At 52.7% G+C, this 14,530-nt stretch overlaps 1 protein-coding gene across 1 annotated transcript; it reads right to left on the reverse strand.

Annotated features, from left to right (window-relative positions):
• Window positions 1-361: 361 nt before the first annotated feature.
• LOC140370694 (protein LBH-like) lies at window positions 362-6,619 on the reverse strand. The gene is made up of 3 exons (XM_072457898.1): window positions 6,539-6,619; window positions 4,783-4,957; window positions 362-487 (listed from the first exon to the last, which is right to left on the reverse strand). Exons 1-3 carry the CDS (start codon window positions 6,608-6,610, stop codon window positions 435-437), a joined length of 300 nt encoding a protein of 99 aa, XP_072313999.1. The 5' UTR covers window positions 6,611-6,619; the 3' UTR covers window positions 362-434.
• Between the last annotated feature and the right edge of the window lie 7,911 nt (window positions 6,620-14,530).

A 14,530-nucleotide genomic window follows, 5' to 3' on the forward strand; every position in this document is an offset into this window, starting at 1 on the left:
ACTGTTTTTTGTTATTTTTGTATTATTTTTTTTATTTCTGTTCTGTTTTTGTTTTATAATATGTTCAAAAATAGAAAAGATATTTGAATTATATATTTATTTATTTCAATGAACAAATTTAGGGCTCTGTGGATTTAAGTTTGACTTTGAACTTTTGAATATTTACCAAAGTTTGGACTTTAAAAACGACGTCTCAAACAAAAGCACGAAATATAAAAACGTGGTCTTGGATTCTCCGTCTTTTTACACATAAAACACAGTGACATCTTTATGCCTTTAGTCTAACAAAAACTATCAATCTGTAAATGTCAAACTAATCTACATTCGTGTTCAGCGGCGGACGCAGACGCTCGGTCCCGGTCCCGGTCCCAGTCCCGGTCCTGGTCCTGATCTGGTTCAGGTCCCGGCTTCTCAAGGGGTCTCAAGGGTCCACTTCAGTCCTGCATCTCGGCTCCAGACGGGTCCTCGGTCACGTCCGAGCCGGCGGCTGCAACAAGACGAGACAAAATGAGAGACTAGCCCCGTCTACGAGCAAAACTATCAAAAATGACCTAAAATAGAGACATAAGTGATATTTCTGCCCTTTTCGTGGGTCATTTCCTGGTCCGTTCTTGTTTTGTCCGACACTTGAGCCTCATTTACAGATATTTTCGCTCGTTCTGATGCATTGATCGGTAAAATATCGTCTGAATATCGATATCGAGAGAATAGACGAAAAAAAACTGCTAAATGAAATCTTTTTGGAGCTAGGCGCTTGTCGCCATGGAGATGTTAGAGCTTTGTCTTATCTATCGCCATGGAGACAAGCACCGCTGGGCCAAGTTACAGGTCAGTTCTGTGGAAGGGCCACTATCCTGACAAAGACGCTTGTAATGATAGATGCAACATAGACAGGTTTATAATGATGATAATAATGCCCTACAGTGGAACGTATCGTCATGGAGACACATCGTAGAAGAGCACCTTTAAATATAAATCATACTATTTTATCATACAATATTATCCAATTTGTTATTACTCTTCACTGTCCAAAACTGTGATCACTTAAAAAGAACGAATGTTTTATCCTTGTCCTCTCCCTCTGAGCCTCACAAAAACACTCGGTTTCAAAATTCCCACATTTGTGACATCACAGGGAGCACTTCAGAGCGCTCCTTTGGTCTCCTGTGCTGTTTTTAAGTCCATAAATCATCTCCAGACTCGTTCGGAGCATTTCTGCCTCAAATCACGTTCAATACAACTGCGTGCTTCCTTTGTAATCACAGGGCAAGCTAGCTTTTGTCTGTTTCCTCATTGTAATTCCCTCGGCTGCCAGTAGGAGTGCTAACACCAATGACTGATGGAAAATCATGTGTGGTTTACATTATTTTAAGTTCTAAAACAGAAGAGCAATAACTATAAAAAAGGACGGGCACAGGACGGACACAGGACAGGCAGAGGGCGGGCACAGGGCAGGCACAGGACGGGAATAGGATGGGCAGAAGGCGGGCACAGGACGGACACAGGACAGGTAGAAGGAGGGCACAGGGCAGGCACAGGACGGGAACAGGATGAGCAGAAGGCGGGCACAGGACGGACACAGGACAGGCAGAGGGCAGGCACAGGGCAGGTAGAAGGCGGGCACAGGGCAGGCACAGGACGGGAACAGGATGGGCAGAAGGCGGGCACAGGACGGACACAGGACAGGTAGAAGGAGGGCACAGGGCAGGCACAGGACGGGAACAGGATGGGCAGAAGGCGGGCACAGGACGGACACAGGACAGGCAGAGGGCGGGCACAGGGCAGGTAGAAGGCGGGCACAGGGCAGGCACAGGACGGGAACAGGATGGGCAGAAGGCGGGCACAGGACAGGTAGAAGGCGGGCACAGGGCAGGCACAGGACGGGAACAGGATGGGCAGAAGGCGGGCACAGGACGGACACAGGACAGGTAGAAGGCGGGCACAGGGCAGGCACAGGACGGAAACAGGATGGGCAGAAGGCGGGCACAGGACGGACACAGGACAGGTAGAAGGCGGGCACAGGGCAGGTAGAAGGCGGGCACAGGACAGGTAGAAGGCGGGCACAGGGCAGGCACAGGACGGGAACAGGATGGGCAGAAGGCGGGCACAGGACGGACACAGGACAGGTAGAAGGCGGGCACAGGGCAGGCACAGGACGGGAACAGGATGGGCAGAAGGCGGGCACAGGACGGACACAGGACAGGTAGAAGGCGGGCACAGGGCAGGCACAGGACGGGAACAGGATGGGCAGAAGGCGGGCACAGGACGGACACAGGACAGGTAGAAGCCGGGCACAGGGCAGGCACAGGACGGGAACAGGATGGGCAGAAGGCGGGCACAGGACGGACACAGGACAGGTAGAAGGCAGGCACAGGGCAGGCACAGGACGGGAACAGGATGGGCAGAAGGCGGGCACAGGACGGACACAGGACAGGTTGAAGGCGGGCACAGGACAGGCACAGGAAGGACACAGGACAGGCACAGGACAGGGACAACATGGGCACAGGGCGGGCACAGCACAGGACGGGCACAGGACAGGGACAACATATGCACAGGGCGGGCACAGCACAGGACGGGCACAGCACAGGACGGGCACAGAGAGGGCACAGGGCAGGCACAGAGGATGGGCAGAAGGCGGGCACAGGACGGACACAGGACAGGTAGAAGGAGGGCACAGGGCAGGCACAGGACGGGAACAGGATGGGCAGAAGGCGGGCACAGGACGGACACAGGACAGGTAGAAGGCGGGCACAGGGCAGGCACAGGACGGGAACAGGATGGGCAGAAGGCGGGCACAGGACGGACACAGGACAGGTAATAATAATAATAATAATAATAATAAATTTTATTTATATAGCGCTTTTCAGTGACCCAAAGACGCTGAACATAATTAAAAAAGGGGGGGGGGGGTATTTACAGACAGGGGGGGACAACACGTACAGAACACATTAATATACAGATAAAATGAACAAGACAGAAGAAGTAGAGAGAAAAAGATGGGGATGTAACAGGGGGTAGAAGAGTAGGCAATGGGGTAGAGGAGGCTAGGGGTAGGGGAGGTCATAGGCTTGGGTGAAGAGGTATGTTTTTAGGCGGGATTTGAATGTTGTGAGTGAGGGAGAGTGGCGGACAGGTTAGGGGAGGGAGTTCCAGAGTCGGGGTGCTGTTCGGGAGAAAGCTCTGTCGCCAAAAGTTTTGAGTCGGGATGTTGGTGCAGTCAGGGTGAGAGAGGAGGAGGATCGGAGAGCTCGGGTGGGGCGGTGGGGGATGAGGAGGTCAGACAGGTAGGGGGGGGCAAGGTGGTGAAGAGCTTTGAAGGTGAGGAGGAGTATTTTAAAGTTTATGCGCTGCTTGATGGGGAGCCAGTGGAGAGAGCGGAGAACGGGAGTGATGTGATCACGGGACCGGGTGTGGGTGAGGAGGCGGGTGTGGGTGAGGAGGCGGGTGTGGGTGAGGAGGCGGGTGTGGGTGAGGAGGCGGGTGTGGGTGAGGAGGCGGGCAGCGGAGTTTTGGACCATTTGGAGTCTATGGAGGGAATGGGAGGAGATGCCAGTGAGGAGGGAGTTGCAGTAGTCAAGGCGGGAGGAGATGAAGGCATGGATGAGGGATTCAGCAGCGGGGAGGGTGAGGCAGTGTTGGATTTTGGCGATGCGGCGGAGGTGGAAGTATGAGGTCTTGACGATGTGGCTGACATGGGGAGTGAAGGAGAGGGTGGGGTCCATGATGACACCGAGATTGCGTACCAGGGTAGAGGGGGCGATGGTCGACGTGTCGATGCTGAGTGAAAAGGGACCAGTTTTATTGAGAGTGGATTTGGTGCCAATGAGGAGGAGCTCTGTTTTGTCACTGTTCAGTTTGAGGAAGTTGAGAGTGAGCCATGATTTTATTGTAGAGATGCAGGTTTCAATGTGGCTGAGGGGAGGGTTTTGGGTGGATTTGGTGGTGAGGTATATCTGGGTGTCGTCAGCGTAGCAGTGAAAGTCCAGGTTGAGTTGGCGGAGGATGTGACCAAGGGGGAAGATGTAGCAGATGAAGAGGAGGGGGCCGAGGGCTGAGCCCTGGGGGACCCCCTGCGTTACTGGGGAGAGGGTGGATGAGTGACCGGAGAGGGAAATGAACTCTTGCCTGTTGGTGAGGTAGGATGTGAGCCAGTCAAGTGCAGAGCCCTCAACACCCAGTTGGCGCAGCCTTTGTAGGAGGATGGAATGGTTTATAGTGTCAAAGGCTGCGCTGAGGTCTAGTAGAAGGCGGGCACAGGACAGGCACAGCACAGGCACAGGAAGGACACAGGACGGGCACAGGACAGGGACAACATATGCACAGGGCGGGCACAGCACAGGACGGGCACAGCACAGGACGGGCACAGAGAGGGCACAGGGCAGGCACAGAGGATGGGCAGAAGGCGGGCACAGGACGGACACAGGACAGGTAGAAGGAGGGCACAGGGCAGGCACAGGACGGGAACAGGATGGGCAGAAGGCGGGCACAGGACGGACACAGGACAGGTAGAAGGCGGGCACAGGGCAGGCACAGGACGGGAACAGGATGGGCAGAAGGCGGGCACAGGACGGACACAGGACAGGGACAACATGGGCACAGGGCGGGCACAGCACAGGACGGGCACAGAGAGGGCACAGGGCGGGCACAGGACGGGCACAGAGAGGGCACAGGGCGGGCACAGGGCGGGCACACCTCATTAGATCCCTGCTGCGTCCAGTATCCCCCTTAGGCGTTCATCACACACAGCGGTCACTCGTTAGCTCAACATGGGCGTGGTCTGACCTGCGGCGGCCTGCTCCTCCAGACCGCGCCGCGCCTTCTCTTCGGGGGAGGTGGGCTCGTCCGGCGGCCATCTTAGCTCGCCGCTCTCCACCTCGGCCGTCTCCGTGGGCTCCACCACGATGGACGGCAGCCGCTTGGAGAGCTTCGGGAAACGCTGTTGAGACTCGGGGAAGAGCTGGGCGTGGCCACGTTAAGGGAAAGTGACAAATATATACTTTTGTGTATTTTAGAATATATTTATAGTCCTGAAGTATTATTTTTACATTTAGTCACTTTTTAAAGAGTGTTTACTTTTCAGACTCGTTTTCCAGGCAAATACTTTGACTCCTACTTGAATAATATATATATTTTTATATATATATATAACAGTCTCATACTTCTTTTCTCACTGTGACAAAAGCTTTACGTCAACAATACAAAATTATTTGAACATTTATTTTTCTTTACTTTCAGATATAATATTTATCTTATTTTATCTTAGTTTATCTTATTTTATTTATTTTATTTATTTTATGTATTGTATTTATTTTATTTATTTTATTTATTTTATTTATTTTATTTATTTTATTTATTTTATTTATTTTATTTATTTTATTTATTTTACTTGATTTGGTCTTTATTTTTTTTATTTTTTTTTCTCTATATACTTTAAAAATACCAAACTTTGCGCTTTATTAACGTTTTTCCCTTCAAATCAACCACTACTTTGTACTTTTTAACTCGATTATTCATATTTGAAGCAACATTACTGTAGTGCACGTTCTGGATACTTAAGCAAACATATTTCATAAACACATCGAACAGAAAACAGCTTTGGTCTTTTTTAAGGACAGTTTTCCATCAGTAAAAACACAAATTTGGAGAAAGAAATTTTACCATTTTCTGCGTCAAATGCAAAAAAGTCTATATCGTTTATCTTCAATTAATTAATCATATTTGTTTTTAATATAGCAAAAGAAAAATCTATCAAAAAAAAAAAAGAAAAACATCGAACAGAGAAACACGCAATATAAAACTGACTAATTAATCAAATGTACTTTTGTCTGTTTTTTACTATTTTATACGATTTATTGTGATTTACCGTATTTTCCGGACAATAAGTCGCACCTTTTTTCATAGTTTTGGCCGGGGTGCGACTTATACTTATATTTATACTTATACTTATACTCCAGAGCGACTTATATGTGATATTATTTGTTATTTTCACACTTGTAACCACATTTCATACTCCAGTGCAACTTATATATGTTTTTTTCTTCTCTATTATGCATTTTTTGGCTGGTGCGACTTATACTCTGAAAAATACGGTAAATATATGGTTTTTAACGGTGTGAATTACTTTGAATGACATTTTTGTACAAACTCTGCTTTATAAATAACATTTAATTGATTGATTGTGATTTCTATTACTGATCTATTCAATTACTGACATGTTTTAATTGACAATACGGTTAATTTACTTCTGCGACAAATGTACACAAAACCTGAAACAACATCATACTTTCTCCACAAGTTCATTTTGACAGCACAAGAAGCAGTTTTGAGATTTAAATTACGGGCCAAATAATCGAGCTGCTTTAAACGACACAGAGATGAACAATTTAAAGCAAAATAACACGATTTTTGACTGGAAAAAGTGTCGCGTGCATCAAGAAGGTGAAACCCAGGAAGTGAGCGAACGTTACAGCGAAGAGTCGACCAATCAGAGCGAGCGGCAAAGACCGATCGAGCGGTATCGTCTGAGGGCGAAGGATACAGAAGCCTCGTTGCCCTCGGCGCCGGCAAAGTCCTCGGCCCCGGGCTCCAGAGAGTTCAGCACCTCGGTCATCCTGGACAGAGACCGGGAAACGGGTCACGACTGCTGAAGGGCACAAAGGAGTAACAGTAGTAGTAGTAATATAAGTACTGGATTTTATGAAGTACAAGTCGCACCTTTTTTCATAGTTTTGTCAGGGGTGCGACTTATACTCCAGAGCGACTTATATGTGATATTATTTGTTATTTACACAGTGACAACCACAAGAGGGCGCTCTAGGCTCTAAGAGACGCAGAAGAAGAATCTGCACTTCCTCTTCCTCTTCAACTTGTGGAGTTGTTTAGAAGTGACACAGAGGAAGAAGAATGTTAGCATGTTCTTTATGCTATAGTTAACCAGGACTAAACCAGGACTAAACCAGGACTAAACCAGGACTAAACCAGAACTAAAGCAGGTCTACTAAACCAGGACTAAACCAGGACTAAACCAGGACTAGAACAGGACTAAACCAGGACTAAACCAGGACTAAACCAGGACTAAACCAGGACTAAATGAGGACTAAACCAGGACTAAACCAGGACTAAACCAGGACTAAAGCAGGACTAAAGCAGGACTAAACCAGGACTAGAACAGGACTAAACCAGGACTAAACCAGAACTAAACCAGGACTAAACCAGGACTAAATGAGGACTAAACCAGGACTAAACCAGGACTAAATGAGGACTAAACCAGGACTAAACCAGGACTAAACCAGGACTAAAGCAGGACTAAAGCAGGACTAAACCAGGACTAGAACAGGACTAAACCAGGACTAAACCAGAACTAAATGAGGACTAAACCAGGACTAAACCAGGACTAAATGAGGACTAAACCAGGACTAAACCAGGACTAAATGAGGACTAAACCAGGTCCAAACCAGATGAATGAATGGCCCTCACACGTGTATAAGTCACACTTTCACACTTTCGTGTCCCGTGGGGGAAATTAATGACAAAATGATTCACCAGAACCTCATGAACAAAAGCGCAGGAATAACCTTTTCATATCAGACGCACTAATGTGAAATTGGCTTCTGTTTTCTGTTTCTGGCCCTCAAAGTCTGGAGCGTCTACAGCGGCTTTGGAACCAACAAAAGAATAATCAGTTCATAATCAGTAGAGGATATGCTTAAGTAGAATCTTCAGATATCTGTAGTTTACATTTTGGGCAAGGCACGTTTATTTGTAGAGCACATTTCACACACAAGGCAGTTCAAAGTGCTTCACAAGAGGAAAAATCCATTCAAATCACAAAAACACGACAGAAATCACAAAACCTTCATTTCTATTCATTCCATTGAACAGTTTTTCTGACATGAATCATACATTTTGTCCGTGTTTAATGATCCGCCAGATGGAAAACCACATCTCTTGGCCCACACTGGCCCACACTGGCCCACACTGGCCCACAGAGGCCCAAACTGGTCCACCCTGGCCCACACTGGCCCACAAAGGCCCAAACTGGTCCACCCTGGCCCACACTGGCCCACATTGGTCCACACTGGTCCACACTGGCCCACACTGGTCCACACTGCCACACACTGGTCCACACTGGTCCACACTGGCACACACTGGCCCACACTGGCCCACACTGGCACACACTGGTCCACACTGCCACACACTGGTCCACACTGGCCCACACTGGCACACACTGGCCCACACTGGCCCACACTGGCACACACTGGCCCACACTGGCACACACTGGCCCACACTGGCCCACACTGGCCCACACTGGCCCACACTGGCCCACACTGCCACACACTGGTCCACACTGGCCCACACTGGCACACACTGGTCCACACTGGCACACACTGGCCCACACTGGCACACACTGGCCCACACTGGCCCACACTGGCACACTGGCCCACACTGGCCCACACTGGCACACACTGGCACACACTGGCACACACTGGCACACACTGGCCCACACTGGCCCACACTGGCCCACACTGGCACACACTGGCACACACTGGCACACACTGGCCCACACTGGCCCACACTGGCACACACTGGCCCACACTGGCACACACTGGCACACACTGGCCCACACTGGCCCACACTGGCCCACACTGGCACACACTGGCACACACTGGCCCACACTGGCACACACTGGCCCACACTGGCACACACTGGCCCACACTGGCACACACTGGCACACACTGGCCCACACTGGCCCACACTGGCCCACACTGGCACACACTGGCACACACTGGCCCACACTGGCACACACTGGCACACACTGGCACACACTGGTACACACTCCAGACCCTCTTTCCCATATTTATTTGATGTTGCCGGCGTGACAGGCGTCTCCGGGACGGGCACGTCGCTTTTAGATTGCTTCTTTCTCGTGTGTGAGCGTCCGTAGACGTCAGCGCGCTATCCGCCTCTGCACACGTCTGAGCTGAGCGTATGTGTCTTTGACCACGACTCTCTGGTCGACGCCTCCACCTTTACGTGTGGAGCTTTTGCTTTATTTGAGAACAGTGTCTGTACTTTCTGCTCCACTAGATTTTTTGACAAGACTAAAAAAGTCAAAAGTATTTTTCTTAAACGTTTATTATTTTGAGTCTGAGTTGACGCCACTAACTTCGAACACAACAGAAAATAAAAAAGTAAAAACAGCTGGAAAACTTCAGAAATGTATCCAGTTGAACAAAAGTCTGCAAATGTATATATATTATTAGATCTCAAAATCTGCCAAGTACTTTCATTTCAGTGGACTCTTTCGTGTCATTTTGTGTACTTCTAATTGAGTCATCGTTTTCCCTTGTACTTGTACTTTTACTTAAGTAACAAGTATTAGTGTTTCTTCTGCCGCTGCCTGGAATAAACGAGTGCAGATTGTGCATAAAGTGTTTTGTGTTGTTTTTCCATAGATTGTGTTTTGTCGCAGTCTCATTGGTCGTGTCTATTTTTGGTTTTTGGACCAAACTGAATCGTGACGAGAAAAGAAAAGGCGAGAGACAAACTGAGGGAAAAGTCTCAGTTTAAGATAATCACCTCCCGAGAGACGGAACCCGGCTCCTGTAATTATCCACAGACGCTGCTCAGGAGGAAATCCCCAGCTTCAGCTCCACCACACCGGGACTGAGCGGGACCTGAGCGGGGACTGAGCGGGGACTGAGCGGGGACTGAGCAGGGACTGAACGGGGACTGAGCGGGGACTGAGCGGGGACTGAGCAGGGACTGAGCGGGGACTGAGCAGGGACTGAACGGGGACTGAGCGGGGACTGAGCGGGACCTGAGCGGGGACTGAGCGGGGACTGAGCGGGGACTGAGCAGGGACTGAACGGGGACTGAGCGGGGACTGAGCGGGGACTGAGCAGGGACTGAACGGGGAAAAGGACCCATCGTGAAAAGGGCCCATCGTGAGAAGGGCCCATCGTGAAAAGGGCCATCGTGAAAAGGGCCCATCGTGAGAAGGGCCCATCGTGAGAAGGGCCCATCGTGAAAAGGGCCCATCGTGAAAAGGGCCCATCATGATAAGGGCCCATTGAGAAAAGGGCCCATCGAGAAAAGGGCCCATCGTGAAAAGGGCCCATCATGAAAAGGGCCCATCGAGAAAAGGGCCCATCATGAAAAGGGCCCATCGTGAAAAGGACTCATCATGACCTGAATCCATAATCTTGACATATTCGAATTCAAAAGTATCTTCAAAACAACAATCCCGACGCAGGCGACCTGAACGTGCCCGACTCAAAATGAACCCCGGCCCAAAGTCGTCACGGCGACCTGAACGTGCCCGACTCAAAATGAACCCCGGCCCAAAGTCATCACGGCGACCTGAACGTGCCCGACTCAAAATGAACCCCGGCCCAAAGTCGTCACGGCGACCTGAACGTGCCCGACTCAAAATGAACCCCGGCCCAAAGTCGTCACGGCGACCTGAACGTGCCCGACTCAAAATGAACCCCGGCCCAAAGTCGTCACGGCGACCTGAACGTGCCCGACTCAAAATGAACCCCGGCCCAAAGTCGTCACGGCGACCTGAACGGGCCCGACTCAAAATGAACCCCGGCCCAAAGTCGTCACGGCGACCTGAACGTGCCCGACTCAAAATGAACCCCGGCCCAAAGTCGTCACGGCGACCTGAACGGGCCCGACTCAAAATGAACCCCGGCCCAAAGTCGTCACGGCGACCTGAACGGGCCCGACTCAAAATGAACCCCGGCCCAAAGTCGTCACGGCGACCTGAACGTGCCCGACTCAAAATGAACCCCGGCCCAAAGTCGTCACGGCAACCTGAACGTGCCCGACTCAAAATGAACCCCGGCCCAAAGTCGTCACGGCGACCTGAACGTGCCCGACTCAAAATGAACCCCGGCCCAAAGTCGTCACGGCGACCTGAACGTGCCCGACTCAAAATGAACCCCGGCCCAAAGTCGTCACGGCGACCTGAACGTGCCCGACTCAAAATGAACCCCGGCCCAAAGTCGTCACGGCGACCTGAACGTGCCCGACTCAAAATGAACCCCGGCCCAAAGTCATCACGGCGACCTGAACGTGCCCGACTCAAAATGAACCCCGGCCCAAAGTCGTCACGGCGACCTGAACGTGCCCGACTCAAAATGAACCCCGGCCCAAAGTCGTCACGGCGACCTGAACGTGCCCGACTCAAAATGAACCCCGGCCCAAAGTCGTCACGGCGACCTGAACGTGCCCGACTCAAAATGAACCCCGGCCCAAAGTCGTCACGGCGACCTGAACGGGCCCGACTCAAAATGAACCCCGGCCCAAAGTCGTCACGGCGACCTGAACGTGCCCGACTCAAAATGAACCCCGGCCCAAAGTCGTCACGGCGACCTGAACGGGCCCGACTCAAAATGAACCCCGGCCCAAAGTCGTCACGGCGACCTGAACGGGCCCGACTCAAAATGAACCCCGGCCCAAAGTCGTCACGGCGACCTGAACGTGCCCGACTCAAAATGAACCCCGGCCCAAAGTCGTCACGGCAACCTGAACGTGCCCGACTCAAAATGAACCCCGGCCCAAAGTCGTCACGGCGACCTGAACGTGCCCGACTCAAAATGAACCCCGGCCCAAAGTTGTCACGGCGACCTGAACGTGCCCGACTCAAAATGAACCCCGGCCCAAAGTCGTCACGGCGACCTGAACGTGCCCGACTCAAAATGAACCCCGGCCCAAAGTCGTCACAGCGACCTGAACGTGCCCGACTCAAAATGAACCCCGGCCCAAAGTCGTCACGGCGACCTGAACGTGCCAGACTCAAAATGAACCCAGGCCCAAAGTCGTCACGGCGACCTGAACGGGCCCGACTCAAAATGAACCCCGGCCCAAAGTCGTCACGGCGACCTGAACGTGCCCGACTCAAAATGAACCCCGGCCCAAAGTCGTCACGGCGACCTGAACGTGCCCGACTCAAAATGAACCCCGGCCCAAAGTCGTCACGGCGACCTGAACGTGCCCGACTCAAAATGAACCCCGGCCCAAAGTCGTCACGGCGACCTGAACAGGCCCGACTCAAAATGAACCCCGGCCCAAAGTCGTCACGGCGACCTGAACGTGCCCGACTCAAAATGAACCCCGGCCCAAAGTCGTCACGGCGACCTGAACGTGCCCGACTCAAAATGAACCCCGGCCCAAAGTCGTCACGGCGACCTGAACGTGCCCGACTCAAAATGAACCCCGGCCCAAAGTCGTCACGGCGACCTGAACGTGCCCGACTCAAAATGAACCCCGGCCCAAAGTCGTCACGGCGACCTGAACGTGCCAGACTCAAAATGAACCCCGGCCCAAAGTCGTCACGGCGACCTGAACGGGCCAGACTCAAAATGAACCCCGGCCCAAAGTCGTCACGGCGACCTGAACGTGCCCGACTCAAAATGAACCCCGGCCCAAAGTCGTCACGGCGACCTGAACGTGCCCGACTCAAAATGAACCCCGGCCCAAAGTCGTCACGGCGACCTGAACGGGCCCGACTCAAAATGAACCCCGGCCCAAAGTCGTCACGGCGACCTGAACGGGCCCGACTCAAAATGAACCCCGGCCCAAAGTCGTCACGGCGACCTGAACGGGCCCGACTCAAAATTAACCCCGGCCCAAAGTCGTCACGGCGACCTGAACGTGCCCGACTCAAAATGAACCCCGGCCCAAAGTCGTCACGGCGACCTGAACGTGCCCGACTCAAAATGAACCCCGGCCCAAAGTCGTCACGGCGACCTGAACGTGCCCGACTCAAAATGAACCCCGGCCCAAAGTCGTCACGGCGACCTGAACGTGCCCGACTCAAAATGAACCCCGGCCCAAAGTCGTCACGGCGACCTGAACGTGCCCGACTCAAAATGAACCCCGGCCCAAAGTCGTCACGGCGACCTGAACGTGCCCGACTCAAAATGAACCCCGGCCCAAAGTCGTCACGGCGACCTGAACGTGCCCGACTCAAAATGAACCCCGGCCCAAAGTCGTCACGGCGACCTGAACGGGCCCGACTCAAAATGAACCCCGGCCCAAAGTCGTCACGGCGACCTGAACGTGCCCGACTCAAAATGAACCCCGGCCCAAAGTCGTCACGGCGACCTGAACGGGCCCGACTCAAAATGAACCCCGGCCCAAAGTCGTCACGGCGACCTGAACGGGCCCGACTCAAAATGAACCCCGGCCCAAAGTCGTCACGGCGACCTGAACGTGCCCGACTCAAAATGAACCCCGGCCCAAAGTCGTCACGGCAACCTGAACGTGCCCGACTCAAAATTAACCCCGGCCCAAAGTCGTCACGGCGACCTGAACGTGCCCGACTCAAAATGAACCCCGGCCCAAAGTCGTCACGGCGACCTGAACGGGCCCGACTCAAAATGAACCCCGGCCCAAAGTCGTCACGGCGACCTGAACGGGCCCGACTCAAAATGAACCCCGGCCCAAAGTCGTCACGGCGACCTGAACGGGCCCGACTCAAAATGAACCCCGGCCCAAAGTCGTCACAGCGACCTGAACGTGCCCGACTCAAAATGAACCCCGGCCCAAAGTCGTCACGGCGACCTGAACGTGCCAGACTCAAAATGAACCCAGGCCCAAAGTCGTCACGGCGACCTGAACGGGCCCGACTCAAAATGAACCCCGGCCCAAAGTCGTCACGGCGACCTGAACGTGCCCGACTCAAAATGAACCCCGGCCCAAAGTCGTCACGGCGACCTGAACGTGCCCGACTCAAAATGAACCCCGGCCCAAAGTCGTCACGGCGACCTGTACGGGCCCGACTCAAAATGAACCCCGGCCCAAAGTCGTCACGGCGACCTGAACGTGCCCGACTCAAAATGAACCCCGGCCCAAAGTCGTCACGGCGACCTGAACGTGCCCGACTCAAAATGAACCCCGGCCCAAAGTCGTCACGGCGACCTGAACGTGCCCGACTCAAAATGAACCCCGGCCCAAAGTCGTCACGGCGACCTGAACGTGCCCGACTCAAAATGAACCCCGGCCCAAAGTCGTCACGGCGACCTGAACGTGCCAGACTCAAAATGAACCCCGGCCCAAAGTCGTCACGGCGACCTGAACGGGCCCGACTCAAAATGAACCCCGGCCCAAAGTCGTCACGGCGACCTGAACGGGCCCGACTCAAAATGAACCCCGGCCCAAAGTCGTCACGGCGACCTGAACGTGCCCGACTCAAAATGAACCCCGGCCCAAAGTCGTCACGGCGACCTGAACGTGCCCGACTCAAAATGAACCCCGGCCCAAAGTCGTCACGGCGACCTGAACGTGCCCGACTCAAAATGAACCCCGGCCCAAAGTCGTCACGGCGACCTGAACGTGCCCGACTCAAAATGAACCCCGGCCCAAAGTCGTCACGGCGACCTGAACGTGCCCGACTCAAAATGAACCCCGGCCCAAAGTCGTCACGGCGACCTGAACGTGCCCGACTCAAAATGAACCCCGGCCCAAAGTCGTCACGGCGACCTGAACGTGCCCGACTCAAAATGAACCCCGGCCCAAA

The sequence above is a fragment of the Eucyclogobius newberryi genome, unplaced genomic scaffold, assembly GCF_026437365.1.
Source record: "Eucyclogobius newberryi isolate DKJ021-1_F unplaced genomic scaffold, fEucNew1.0.hap1 SCAF_21, whole genome shotgun sequence".
Taxonomy (NCBI): Eukaryota; Metazoa; Chordata; class Actinopteri; order Gobiiformes; family Gobiidae; genus Eucyclogobius; species Eucyclogobius newberryi.

Coding starts and splice junctions, on each gene's coding strand:
- LOC140370694 (XM_072457898.1), bottom strand. CDS start 6,610: ATGACCGAGGTGCTGAACTCTCTGGAGCCCGGGGCCGAGGACTTTGCC. Junction 4,958..6,538: donor CCGAGGGCAACGAGGCTTCT/GTATCCTTCGCC, acceptor GGCCACGCCCAG/CTCTTCCCCGAGTCTCAACA. Junction 488..4,782: donor GGAGGAGCAGGCCGCCGCAG/GTCAGACCACGC, acceptor GTCTTGTTGCAG/CCGCCGGCTCGGACGTGACC.